Source organism: Lepidochelys kempii, chromosome 2, assembly GCF_965140285.1.
Source record: "Lepidochelys kempii isolate rLepKem1 chromosome 2, rLepKem1.hap1, whole genome shotgun sequence".
NCBI classification, from domain to species: domain Eukaryota; kingdom Metazoa; phylum Chordata; order Testudines; family Cheloniidae; genus Lepidochelys; species Lepidochelys kempii.
This window is the reverse complement of record NC_136381.1, coordinates 52,916,929-52,930,655: the sequence shown is the minus strand read 5'-3', so window position 1 is coordinate 52,930,655 and position 13,727 is coordinate 52,916,929. Positions and strand designations below refer to the sequence as shown.

Here is a 13,727-nt window from a genome sequence, read left to right as displayed (position 1 = left end):
CTGTGCACAGACATAGATTATCTGTTTAGGCAATATCACTGTCATATTGTTAATGCAGTGCTTTCAAACTGGCAAAGCTCAAATCAGTTATGAAAATTAAAACGTATTTTCTCCGAAATTCCAAAATGGAAAAATATAAGAGTGGTGATCTACAATAATCCTTCCCAGAAACTTAGTGTAGAATTTCCGTATGCACTCTTTGCAAAAGGGTTCCAAAAAAGCATGACACTAGGGACCCAATTTAAAAAACATTTATTTTTATCTCAAATATTTTGAAGTACCTTCATTCCCCCACAAATTCCTACCATACAAGAATTTTAAAAGCTTTCTTCTTTCTTACACTGTATTTTGTTGATTTCTTCCCCTTCCCCCACCTCCCAGAGGTGAAATATTTAGCAGATACTCCAATTCTTTTGCCCAGTTAAGGTTGTGTCAGAGAATTGTGGTTACGTGTGGCTTCGCTACCATTCCTCCATAAAATTGTAAAACTACCCATAAACTTCACACCCTCTCATAGACAGTTCCCTGCAGGCGAGGATATGCCTGGTCCTTACATGGCTACATAGTGGAGATGGGGAATAAACATCTTCCTCTTTGTGCTGCCCACCTAAGGTAGTGGTCCCCAAACTGTGGGGTGCGACCCACAGGGAGGCACAGAGGAACGTTCGGGCAGGGAGGTGCATAGTGGGGCCCAGGCCAGCCCCAATGGGAGTGTCACCCAACCACAGCTCTGCCCCCAGCCACAGTTCCACCCCATCCCCTACTCTGTCCTCAGCCCAGCTCTGACCCCAGATGCAGCCCCACTCCACGCCCAGCCCAGCTCTGGCCCCAGTCACAGCCCAGCTCCAGCCCCCTCCTCCAACATCCCCCATTCTGCCCCCGGTTCCATTTGCAGCCCAAGTTTTAGCACCACACGAGTAAGTACAGTGCCAGTATGACCGCAACAACATGAGTGTTATTTCACGGAGTGGCTGCTCTCACTCAAGGTACGAGAACTCAAGAGAAGTAACTTGAGTGTAGAGAACTTGAGATAACCGTAGTGAAGAAATACCCTGATCCAAACTGACTTCTGTACATAGGAGAACCAACCCATCCTTGAACCAGCTCCCAAACATTTATGTAATTAATGGCCAGGGCCCACACATTCCCAACAGTCAGAAGGCTCGGGGATGGAAGAGGAGAGAGGAAAAGCTCCTTCCCTTCCAGGATTCAGGGGGGGAGTCGCGTGGTTTCAGGTATATCAGACACCTGCAAGTCATAGGCTGATATGCAAGATGGCGCCCCTGGGCAGATAGCTCCCCAGCATCCATCTTCCCCTTCCCAGCAGTTCAGAGTGGGGTGAGGCTGAGTTTCTCATTAGGGCACTGCCTGTGAATTTTACTGGTGAGGGCTCTGCCATCTTTCATACTGGTCACTGGTAAACATTTCTAACGGGTGTCTCTACCCCTTCCACGGACATGGTCCAGCTCCCTCTGCAGTGGCTTCTGGTAGCACTGACACTAAACCGAAGGAGATCTTGCACTCAAGCACAAGGACTCTCACCGTGCCTGGTTCCTGCTGAGGTCCAAAGGGGAGGGAGATGCCTGAAGTGCCCTGTTTCTGCCTATGCCCTGGACACAACCTGGCCCACACAGAGATATATATTTGGTCAGTTATATTAATAAGCTTTTATAGCTGTGTGACACTGTATAAAAAGGAAGGTGACCATTACTATATTACTATTATCACCAGTATTGCACAATCACAATAAATTTGTACAAAGTATGTCTTGTAAGGTATCATTGGAAAAGTTATAATCTGCTAAGTATTATTATCCTGTTCAAATGTGTATACCACCATTGTGTATGAAGTTATGAAATTGTTCTGTGCGCTTGTTACTAAACAGGTTTCAGAGTAACAGCCGTGTTAGTCTGTATTCGCAAAAAGAAAAGGAGTACTTGTGGCACCTTAGAGACTAACCAATTTATTTGAGCATAGGCTTTCGTGAGCTACAGCGGATGTACACTTCATGTCCTCGGCCCAGCTCTGACACCAGATGCAGCCTCACTCCACTCCCAGCCCAGCTCTGGCCCCAGTTGCAGCCCAGATCCAGCCCCTCCTCCACCTCTAGCCCCACCTCCTCAAATAAATTGGTTAGTCTCTAAGGTGCCACAAGTCCTCCTTTTCTGGTTAATAAACATGTTGTGTTACTGGATAACACCCACCCGAACCATTTACATCAAGACTAGCCAGCCACATGTTGCTGGGCCATTAAGGAGAATCAACTGTTCCCGTGGGCTCCTCCCAAGGACGTCTCAGAGAGCATATGGACAATGGAGGGCCAGTGACTCAACAGGAGTCTGGCCAGTGACTCAGCAGTAGAACATGTGATCAAGACTCCATGGTTTGAGCCAGTATTTTTTCCATGCACATAAACTGGGGGTATAACTTGGAGACTGACACATCTCCTTGCCTCTTTCCTGCTCATCTCTGGACTGCGATTTCTAAAAAAGGGAGCTTTGAATAATGGACTGAGGACCCCAATATTTAGGATGAACCAGAGAGCCTTATTACAAGCTATCAGATTTAACATCACTGTTATTAGCCTGATCTAAAGATTCTGAAATCAACTGTAATTTATAATTCAGCTTAACCATTTAATAACTCTCCTCTCTCTTTTTATATTAATAAACTGTTAGTTTTTAGTTTGCTAGAGGATTGGCTACCAGCATGGCTTTTGGGTAAGATCTGAAGTATACTCTGGCCTGGGATGAGTGCCTGTTCTCTGGAACTGAAGAACCCAATATAGGTGTGATTTCTGGTTTTAATAATCCTTTATCACTGAAGTCTGGTTTGTTTGGGTGATACATGAGGAGCTAGAGGGCCTGAGAGGGATTGTCTGTGGTTTCACAATAACTAGTACAATATTTTTGAAGCACACATTTGTTACTGGCTTGGTGAAATCTTATGATAGAGTAAACCTCCCATATGGGGTACACGCCCTGTATTTTGGCAGTCTGACCTGAGATTGGCATTCTTCGCTGTGTCCCATACCAAGCAGCGAGACAAGCTGATGTACTCAGTATAGAATTCAGATATTTTCTATTGCTTAGTTTTATTACAGACACAACTTGTAACTGATCTGGGCCCCTGTGAAGTCAATGAAATTTTGTTACTAACTGCACTGGAAGCAATTCTAGCCCATGGCAAATATCTTACTGATAGATTAGGTCTATTCTGATGATATTCAGTTTACAGAGGCAAAACATTTCTGTTATACATTATCGAATATCTGACTGCATATAATGAATCATGTTCCATATATTGCAATTATATATGTGTAATGGAGACACTTGCCATAACTCTATAGCTAAGGTTGCATTCTGAAATCGATTTAAAATGTGGCGTCAATTTCTGGATTGGTTTGTTTCACAGGTAGCTGGTCTTCCTTCCAGTGTGACATTTCCACAGTGTTGTTATCTTTTATGCCCTTTGATTTTTCTACGTAAACTTTGTTTCGTTTTGTGTAATACATTTTTAAAAGAGTGTTTGAAGTTGAGCTCCTGCAGGGTTTCTAACCTTTTGTTATCAATGTGTATTTATAAAAACAAGATTATGTATCAACACAACAACAGGTGAAGAGGTGACTCTTGCATAGATCTACTACAGTAGGTAGGTTTTGAAAATAAATATCTAGGATTAAATGTGATTTTTTTGCCTGTTTGTAAGTTTACCTGTTTGCAGAATTGGTGCATCAAATCTTCAGGGGAATTCACCCTCTTTCAAAAATGGCTGCCACATCCCATTATTCTTAGAGGCCCTGAGGCCACAGTCTGCCTTCAATTAATGAGGATACTCTTTCCCAAAAGCCTGTGTAAGCGGAAGGCTTTTTATAGCATGGGCTATTTTTGCAGAGGGCAACGTTAACTTTAATCTTTTCTATACTAGAAAAATTCACCATCTTAACTAGATTGACTTTTAAACCAAGGTATCCAGTTAAAACTGGTGTAAATCCCTAACGGAGACACACTGAACTGGTTTAACCCTTACTTACATATACTAAGTCAATAAAGGGATACAAGCAAGAGTTAAACCCATTTAGATAATCAACATTAGGAATTCACATCAGTTTAGCTAGGGCATAAAAAAAAAAAAAGATATCTAACCACTAGAATTAAGGCTCAGCTTGACATATGAGGTCCCAATCCTAAAATCGGATAGCTGCATCCTAGCAGCACCCACTGAAACCAGCCCACATACGTCTGCTTGCAGAATCAGAACTTAAAAGAACTGCTCCAGTGTTTGTATATCAAACATTGTAGTTAAAAAAATAGGTATGTAAAACTGAAATTCACATTAACAAATTAGACAATTTTAAAAAGCCATACACCTATCAAAAAATGCTTCACCTATTTTTGTTACATATGACATCTTCGATTACTATAATTTAAACCAATAAAAGAAAAAAAATCCCTATTTTCCCCAATATTTTACTTTGTGCATTTAACAACAATCATGTAGAGTTCCATGCTATGCTAATACAAATAATAAATAATCACACTAACAGCCAGTTTCCTGCAACTGTCAGTTCACCCTTTGTTTGCCTGGATCTATTACACAACAACATGGTAGAGAAAAATATTTTACCACATTCACCTATTTAACAATAATTGGCAGGGTACTCAATCGCAGTATATAAAACTACTTGTACTTTTATTTTTATTTTTAAATTGGTTAGATTTCATGTTGATAGAATCCCTTTAAAAAGATACCCATGCAAGCTTCAACTTTTTTTTCCACAGGCATGAAAAGCTCTTACTTTATTACATGTTGGTAGTAGGGTGAACTTGGCCAAGGAGAAACTGACTCTCTGATCTCAGAAGGAAAAACACGTGACTTGAAAGCGGATTTGATTATTCCATTATGAATTTTAATATGATTTTCTCTTACATTAATCTTGTTTTGTTTACTGGTCAAATGAACAGGATCCAGAATTTGCTAAAAGAAAGAAAATCTAAACCTCACATTCTTCCTAAGAACAGAAACCCTGCACCTGTGGTCCAGTGACACACTGACGGTAGGCGGGGGGAAGGGGCCTGCACTTGGGCCCAGGAACACACTGCCAGGGGCAGTGGGGGCTACATGTGGGCGCAGTGACACACCGACAGTGGGGGAAGCTGTGCACCTGGAGACCAGTGACACACAGAAAGCAGGGGGAAAGGGGGAAAGAGGACAGCCCTGCACCTGGGGCCCAGTGACATACCCAAGACAGATGGGGCGGGGGGAGCCCTGCACCTGGGGCCAGCTGTTACCTGTCAGCTCCGCATTCTTGGGGAACCAGAGCATAGTATCGAACCTGTCTGACTCACGAAGGACACCCTCCCAGCCTCTACTTGAACCAAAGCCGATCAGAAGAAAGACTTACAAAAAGCAATGAAAGGGCAGTGGGAGACACACCTAAACACACACACACCTGCGCTCCAACAGGGGTTACAGAATTAAGGACACTCCCCTAGCCTCATTTGCATCAAAGATGGGACAGGGAGGCATCCCCATTAGCAGACAGAATAGAGAACAGAGATTCCAAGGCAAGAACAGCACTGAAGTCTGGGACCAGAAAAGCACTACATGATGGGGGATCTCTGCTCCAGATGTTAATAACCCCACGCCTGCACATACCCAGCTCAGTAGCTGTCAGACCAATTCTAGTAATAAATCCTTTATTGGTATCCAAATTACTGAAGCTGCCTAATTGCATTATGAGCTCCCTTGAAGGTACACCACCCATAGCCAGGAATGAACAGTTCCTATTATCTAGTCGGAACAAAACACCTTTGGTATACTCCCTTGGGCCATCAGTTTACCCATAAACAAATCTAGTGTTCTCCCTTGAACCATTGTTGTTTCTCTAGGAAAACCCCCTACCCATGCTCAAGTAAGTGTTCTGATGGCCGGATCCAACATCTGCATCAGTTCCACTCAGACTTCATCTTCTCCTGACTGATCATGCTGGGGGCTCTGCCTGTCTCCAGCACTCTGGACCCTCAGTTACCACAACAACCACCACCTGGGACCCCCCAATTGATTCAAGCTTCATGGAGTGGTGAGAACCCAGCTCTCGCTCTCTCTAGGCATAGCCTTCTGTGGCAAGTTTAGTTTTCTAAACCTGACTTTCCTAGTCAAATGTAAGTTTGATTTAATATTATAACTGTTTTGTTTGTTTGGCTCCCCTGCAGCATCCAAATATCCTATGGGATTTGCACATCAAGTGGGTTACTACCAAAACAATTGTAAGGTGAAAGTGGGGAAAGGGCTGAACCTGGGACATATGAGGGTGGCAGATTGAAAGTGCTGCTCGACCCAGTCCAGCGACATACAAGGGGTCAGCTTGGGAGTGCTGATTAACCCGTTCCCCTCAGACATGCTCTGTTAATGCATGTGTGTGTGTTCATCTGATTCTGAGGCTGGAGGAACCCAGCCCTGGGGAAATTAGATCCTGTAGGATAGCTCCATTGGGAGGGAAGTTGCCAAAGGGAGAAGTAGAGCTCCATAGGAGAACACAAATGACACAGGCAGTACATTGATAGAATTACAGAACTTCCCGCCCCCAAAAGAGTGACCCTAACAAATGAACATACCCCAAAGTAAGGGCAAAACTGGTAACACCAGTGACACACCAACAGCGGGGGTGGGGGGGTGGCAGAAGGAGCCCTGCACCTGCAAACCCTGGTCAGCTGCAGGCTAGCACATGACACGTATCAAGCCGGGGTCACCCTCCCCTGAAGCCCCCCCCCCCCCCCGAAGCTCCACTTCCCCGCTAAAACAGGGTTCACACGCGCCCGCGCTCATCTAAGCAGGGCTTTTCACTCCTGTTGCACTAAATCGTGCTGAGCCCGCAGCAGCGAAGCCCGTCATGCCCCTGCGAACGCGCCAAGCGCCAGCTGCCAGGCCCGCCCCACGCACAGTAGGGGGCGCTGCGTGAGCGCTCCCTCGAGGACTCCCTGCGGCGCACGCACTGGGTAGCGCTACGACTTAGGCCCCGCCCCTCGCTCCGCGTCAGGTGACAACCACTCGCCACTAGCGCCTTCGCCCCTTGTCACGTGATACAGCGCGGCTTCCTCTGCCCCCGCCGTTTAGATCCCTCCGCTTCGTACCGCCCCCTCTTTGCGTTCTCACCTGCCACGGGCCGGCGCCCAAGGCGCTGGTGAGGCCGCTCGGCCGCTTCTCCGGCTCCGGGGGCGAGTCGCAGGTTCCATGGCTGCTGCCCCGCCTGGCCGCACCCAGCAGCTGCCCGGTCCGGCTCCACGAGGCGGCGCGGCTCCAGCTCCGCGTCGCCATTGCGCGTCCGTCGGAGGGGCGGGGCGTGACCTCTGACCCTTCCTGCGCTCGGTCACGCACAGGCGGCGGACTCGCGGGCAACCATAGAGTAGCACGGGGGTATCCGAGAGCGCCGCCTCGCGCGCATGAACTTCGCCGCCATCTTGGTCGGCTACGGGAGTCGGCGTTCGCCTAAGGGCGGGGGGGGCTTCTGGGGAAGAGAGAAAAGGCGCTGGAGAGGGAACAGCACCTGCTGCTTGGGGCCCACCTCTCCTGAGGGCGGGGGCGGGAAGTTCCCCACCGTCACGTGTCCCGCCCGGGGACAGGGGACAGGAGGCGGGGGCTCCAGCCCGAGGAGCCTGGCTGAAGGGCCCCCCCTTCGCGGGGAGCCCTGTTCGTGCGGAAACGGCCGGTCAGCGTCAGCCTCGCGGGCGCTGTGAGGGCTTCGCTGCCAGGAGCGGCCCGGGGTGGGGGTGGGGCGAAGTGAGAGACTCGCTGCCCCTCGCTCGGGGCGAAGGCCCAGGGCCAGGCCGTCCCCGCAGCCGCGGGGGCCGCTCAGACCGCCGCCAGGCTGGGCTGTCACACCCAGGGCCCCGTTACTGTCTCCGCACAAGGCACCTGCTTCCCTGCAAGTCTCCCTCGCGACTGAGGGACAGGCTGAATCTGCCAACAGGCCTGGCAGGCTGGGAACCAGCTGGCAGCGGCTGACAATTGAATCACTGTCAGGACGGCTGCTCACGCCCTTGGGTTTTGGCGAAGAGACTATCTGTACCGCAGTTGGGAAGGAAAGAATAGGCCCGGGCTCGATCAATAGACTTACTTAGGCTAGTGGGCTCCAGGGCACAAGCCACAACTTCAAACTGCTGTCAGAACAGATATTTTTCAGAGCAGGAGCCTGCCTCTGTCAGCTGGGCCTAGGAGGTTTGTTCCTGCTCCCTCTAAAACTGTAGAGAGAGTCCTAAACGACTAGCTGCCACAATAGTACAGTTCAGAGGCTTTGTCAGTGAAGGACCTCCTCAAGTGTGTCAAGGCCTAGACAGCACTGACAAGCCTTCCTGTTTAATTTTTTGACACATTGGCTGTGAAATCCTAGCCTGTGAACCATCAGGGAGACTTGGCCTGCACAAAGAAGGAAGAGATCCCCCTACTCTAAAGCTAAGTTAGACACAAAATGCAAGCTGAAGGCTCAGTCTAGCAGCAGGTGAGTTTAAGAGAAGTCAAGATATCTATGAGAAACAGGAAAAGGACTTTAATAAGTAAATCTTGAGGTGAATGAGTTATGACTACTAGAACTACAAACTAGCTAATCACATGCCCATTTATCACCAGAAGTATGCAATCAGGCAGCAGCAGAGACACCCCCCTCCAAAAAAAATATAATACAGTACTCTTAAATGTAAACTAAAAAAAAACGCAGTATTTTTCTTCTGCATAGTAAAGTTTCAGAGGTGTATTAAGTCAATGTTCAATTGTAAATTTTTGAAAGAATAACCATAATGTTTTGTTTAGATTTAAACATTTCAGCATTGACCTTCATTCCCTGGGTATTTGTAACTCTAAGGTTCTATTGTAATGGGAGTTAGAAAGGAATCAGAAGAGCAGTTTCAGTAAGGAGACATACATAGGGAAGCTTAGGCCAGGAAACATAGGTGCATTCTAGGTACTGATTATCTGTGAAAATGAATCTTGTATAAAAATTAAGTATTTGTAAAATAGCTGTTTTACAAACTCCATCTTTTCAAACAAACTAATAGAGATAGTGTCTAGGGCTAAATACCTAGAAGAGACCAGACTGAGTATCTCTATACCAGTTGTCTGGCTTCTGTAAAGAAAGTAAAGATTGTTATAACTAAGAAAGTTAGATAGCATTATGACAGTAAAGGTATCTAAAAATCCATGACAAAGTAAAAGCAGCAGTTTAGTACAAAGGTCACTGGACTGGACAGTAAGCATATTGTATTTGATAAGTCTCATTTAGAGACTGGAAAGTGAAAGGAGACACAGGAAATGGGTAAATTTAGTAATAAAGAAGGAAGCAGGTAGTGAAAGTTTAAGAACTGAGTAATGAGTAGCAGTACAGGTAGAATAGGTATAGAGATATCAAGTTAGGAGATCAGCTACTAAATCTAGCAGACAATTACAAACCATTGCATTTATCTTTAGCACAAAGGTCCAGCTTTGCAGATAGGTCCCATTTCCAACAGAAGGTGCCCTGGATACCAAGTGGGCATAAAAACTTCTCTCAAAAGCAGGGAGTAACTATTAATTGGCTTAGGATCTTGACTAGGTTGTGGTTCTAGAAAATTAGATGCCCAGGATGGCTTCAGCCATTTCAAGTCAAGGCTCTGGGAGGAGAAGTCTCAGTTGACAGGATTCAGGTACTGAAGACATCTTCGATGGAGCTGCTAATCGCATTTCACACTAGTGGGAAAACATTCCCTAGATGTGTCAACTGAAACTGCTCCTCTGATTTCTTTCCAATGTTTTAAGTGGAATTTTACTGCCCAAGGGCTAGTCTACGCTGGCACCGTGCCAGCGCTTTAACGTGGCTTGTGTGGTCGTGGCAGAGCACTGGGAGAGAGCACTCCCAGGGCTCTTAAGAAAAAAAACCAAAACACAGACCTCCATAAGGGGGAGAGCTCCCAGCACTGGTGCACTGTCTATACTGGTGCTTTACAGCACTGAAACTTGCTGTGCTCATGCGGGTTTCACCCCTCTGAGCAAGAAAGTTGCAGTGCTGTAAATTGCCAGTGTAGACAAGCCCTAAGGATTCCAAGGTGTATCCGTTCATCTTATCCTACACTGCTAGCTCAGTTTACATTTGGGCAGGATTCAGGTGTTTCATCACATCACCGAAAAGAGGATTAGGCATATGAATATTTCGTATGTGAATTCAGTCCTTTCAAATTGATTTTAAAAAAAGCTTAGGCCTATAGGTAGCTATGACTTTTCCAAAGAGGAGTTTTCATAATGTCTGCATTTACAGCTGTGCTGTTAATGAGAATGGCAATGCTCATGTATAAGATTTTATTAAGCTGCTCACATGTAACTGAGCATATTCACTAGCAGTGAAGTGCTATCAAAGCGCTTGTCAGAAATGCAGTACAATGGTGTCTAAAGAAAATTGTGTAGCAGTTTTGGAATTTGACATGCATAAAACAGATCTTTTGCAGTTAGTTTTTTTAATTGCTTCCAGTTCATTCCAAGCTCAGTGATGAGACATTTGGCATAAGTTACAATTTGATAATGACCAACATGTGCCAGACATGTACATAATACAAGCAACTTCTAAAGTACATAAAGTGGATATAGTCAATATGTAAAGCAACATAGCCCTCTCACAAGGTCTGCTGTAGGCTTTGAAATGGGTAAAGTTTCAAGAGTGGATCTCAATGGTTAAGCAGGAGTGGAGTCTCCAGTGGTGCAAACAGTATTACTAATTTTCAAGCCTCTAACAAAGAATAGGACTACAAGAGTCTTGAGAGCATGAAAGAGTTTGAGCATCTAGAAGGTCCTCTACCTCCTAGAGCAATGGTTCTTGCCTGCAAATGCTGTGCAAGTTTATTACAGCATGGTGAAAGGTTTTGAAAAACTTCCCATAATGGTCTTGGAATTATTAATCAGTAATGACTTGTTAGAAATATTTTTTGCAGCCATTCAAGGCCAAGTTCATAAAGCCATATTCCTACATTCTAAGCTATACGAATGTGTTCACATTTCATCTCTACTCCATGTTTTATAGTGTAAGATTCAATATTAATACTAGAATAGAAGTTTTAGAATCAGCACCATTGGAGACCATTATTACAAGACTGCCATTTTATCACAGCAGAATAATTCAGGAGTTAAAGCATCAAGTGAAGAACTCACAATAGTGTACTGGGTAAATAAACTAGCTCAGATACTAGAGCAGCAGCATTAGCCATCTCACTTTCATTTGAAGTACTCTGAGAAACCCACACTTAGGACATTAACTCTAGTCATAGGACCCACAGAGAAGTCAGTAAGTCTGAATGCTAGTTAGGATTATGTCCTTTGCCCCATGTGCACCAAATCCAGTTTAGGACTCCGATTTTGACTACAGTAGATTACTATACACTTGTGGAAACCTGCTATAACTATGTTATTTATCACGTTGAAGCAGAAATCCTTTTTCTGCAGCTTAGAGTAATCTTCCAAGTGTGATGTCCAATTTAGGGAACTGTTGCACTGAAGCCACCAAAGGAGTGAAGTTAGCCTTCAGTTTGGCAGTAAAAGTAGAATGACAATTCTTATAAGTGAAGACAATTGCTAATAATCACAGCATCCAAAAGAAAGTTATTAATCCACATACTATATGTACAGCATAAAGTTTGTCTAAAGTTTTTCAAAACAATATTTTAGAGATTGCCTTTAAAATCAGGGATATATCCTTTAAGTACTTGAAAAGGATTAAAAATGTCCCTTCCCCCCAGAAAGCCAGGCTGATACAATCTACTTTAGTTCCAAAAATATTTTAAACCCATAAACAAGCTATTTTATCAAATTGATATAAAGCTAAGTGCTTAAGTAAAAGCACATCTGGTGGAAACTGACAGTGAAGAACATTACAAATGTGCTTAGAGTTTGCTTGTAGCATCTGGCAGTGGGTAGCAGGACAAAGGCAGGAATCTCACTGGGTCTCCTCCTGTATCTGTTCTGTAATAGTTTCTGTGGCACTAGCATTGGCAGCTGAGTTTAAGACTTCTCCAAAGTCACCTCCAGCAGGCTTGGCTCCTCCAACTTTAGACTAAAATACAGATAGTTTTAGATAAACCCTTCAGAAAGGATAACTGCAAATACAGTTAGATAGCCAGGTATTTTAACAAACAAGTTTTGCAATAAACAATGCCTTAGTGTTAAGATTGGCTCCACAGGATAAATTCCCCCGAACAGTTTTTCCAGGATCAGATTGCCTCTACAATACTTGTGGTAGAAGCAGCACTCAGTGCCACTTGGTGGAAGAAGCTAGGTGGAGATACTCTGAAGGAAATGTTGCAACCCTCCAATCATTGGCTTAACACATGAGTCTCCCTTGGCCTTTAGTACTGCAAAAATACTCCTGACCAGATTGTTGCAACAGCCTATATTCAGATATGCTCTATGAAGATTGTACAACTTCAAGTTGAGACATCCTACAGAGGTTTTGGAACATTTTGAGTTAAAACAAGATTAGCTTTTGTTATGTACCACCTTGGAGGAGCTCCAAGAAACATTCAGCCTCAAGGACGCTTCCTGAAGCTCTGGCGTTTTGGTGCAGCAATTCCACTGCTACACCCCTTCAGATGGTGTGTAACACACTTACCCCACATCACTCCCACATACCTCTACCACCTCCCTTCTAGGGAGATGCATTCCCAGAGTTCATGGAAGGAGAAGTCCCTAAACTCAGATTGCAACAAGCCATTATACAAGATGCTAAAAGGGGAAAGGAGTTCTTTATGTACTTTTCCAGAACCCCAAATTCCTGTACAAGGAGCAGTCTGGTCCATAATATGAAGGCCTTTATATCAAAAAGTTAGTTGAACAGCCACACAATGTTGATCTCTGCTTATTGAGGCCTCAGCATCAACTTCAGCTTCCTTACCTGAAAGTGAAATCTAAGATCATGTACATTTTACAACAGAATTGCACAGCTATATTCCTTACTTTCTGATGGTAACATGTAAGAGTTTGCATACCCAGTGTAAGCTAGAATACAAAGCTTTTCAGCCCTAAAGTTAAAAACAGTATAGATTCTGGATATACAAAGACCAGGTTCTCTATTATGTGTGAAAGGCAGTTTCCTAGACAACCTTTATTGAATGAAGTATCTTAGAACCTCACTGTATTAAAAATGCAGGTTTGTGTTATTGTGGGACTCTAACTTGTCCGGGAAGACATGATTAATGTAAACTTTGAGAAGTTTTACAAGCGTCAAAGAAGACTTTAAAACAATGGGCTAAGACAAGACTGAGCTGTTAATGGAGTAGGTTTCCTAGGAAATATTTGGGAGGAGGGGAATGCAAATATCCACCTCCTGACCTGATCTACTGAAGCTTTGACCTGGGATGGGAATCTTTGTCTACAAATTACCTATTCCCAGGATCAAAGCCCAAATGGCATAAAAGAGCAACTCTATTCATAGTGTACTGGTTCTGCACCAAGCCAGTTATCAACTTGTAACCACTGAAAAACCTCCTGGTGGGGTTTGAAGAGCTGTTCTCTGGCCAGAGTTCTGCTTGGAATTGGGGTGATCTCTAATAAGCCTATTTGCATGTAGGTTTACTATTTTATATATGTTCTCTCACTAATGTTTTTCCCTTAAAAATTGTACTTGCTTAGAAAGCTGTGCGCTAACTTAATTGTGGTCAATTACATTGCTTACCATCAGAGGAGAAAAAAGTAAAAGCAGGCCTGCTTAGCCAATCTGA

General features: G+C 44.5%; 1 protein-coding gene across 6 annotated transcripts in view; it reads right to left on the bottom strand.

Annotated features, from left to right (window-relative positions):
• Positions 1-13,727, bottom strand: part of LOC140906580 (tumor protein D52) — a 191,621-nt gene that overhangs the window by 120,666 nt on the left and 57,228 nt on the right. For 5 of the 6 annotated variants that reach the window (XM_073330750.2, XM_073330752.2, XM_073330751.2 and 2 more), the window contains one exon: positions 11,939-12,064. The exons of the other annotated variant lie outside the window; for it this stretch is intronic. In XM_073330750.2, coding sequence (XP_073186851.1) covers positions 11,948-12,064 — 117 coding nt within the window. In that variant the 3' untranslated portion in view covers positions 11,939-11,947. Of the gene's footprint in view, positions 1-11,938; positions 12,065-13,727 lie in introns of those variants that run through there. 6 annotated transcript variants of the gene reach the window in all.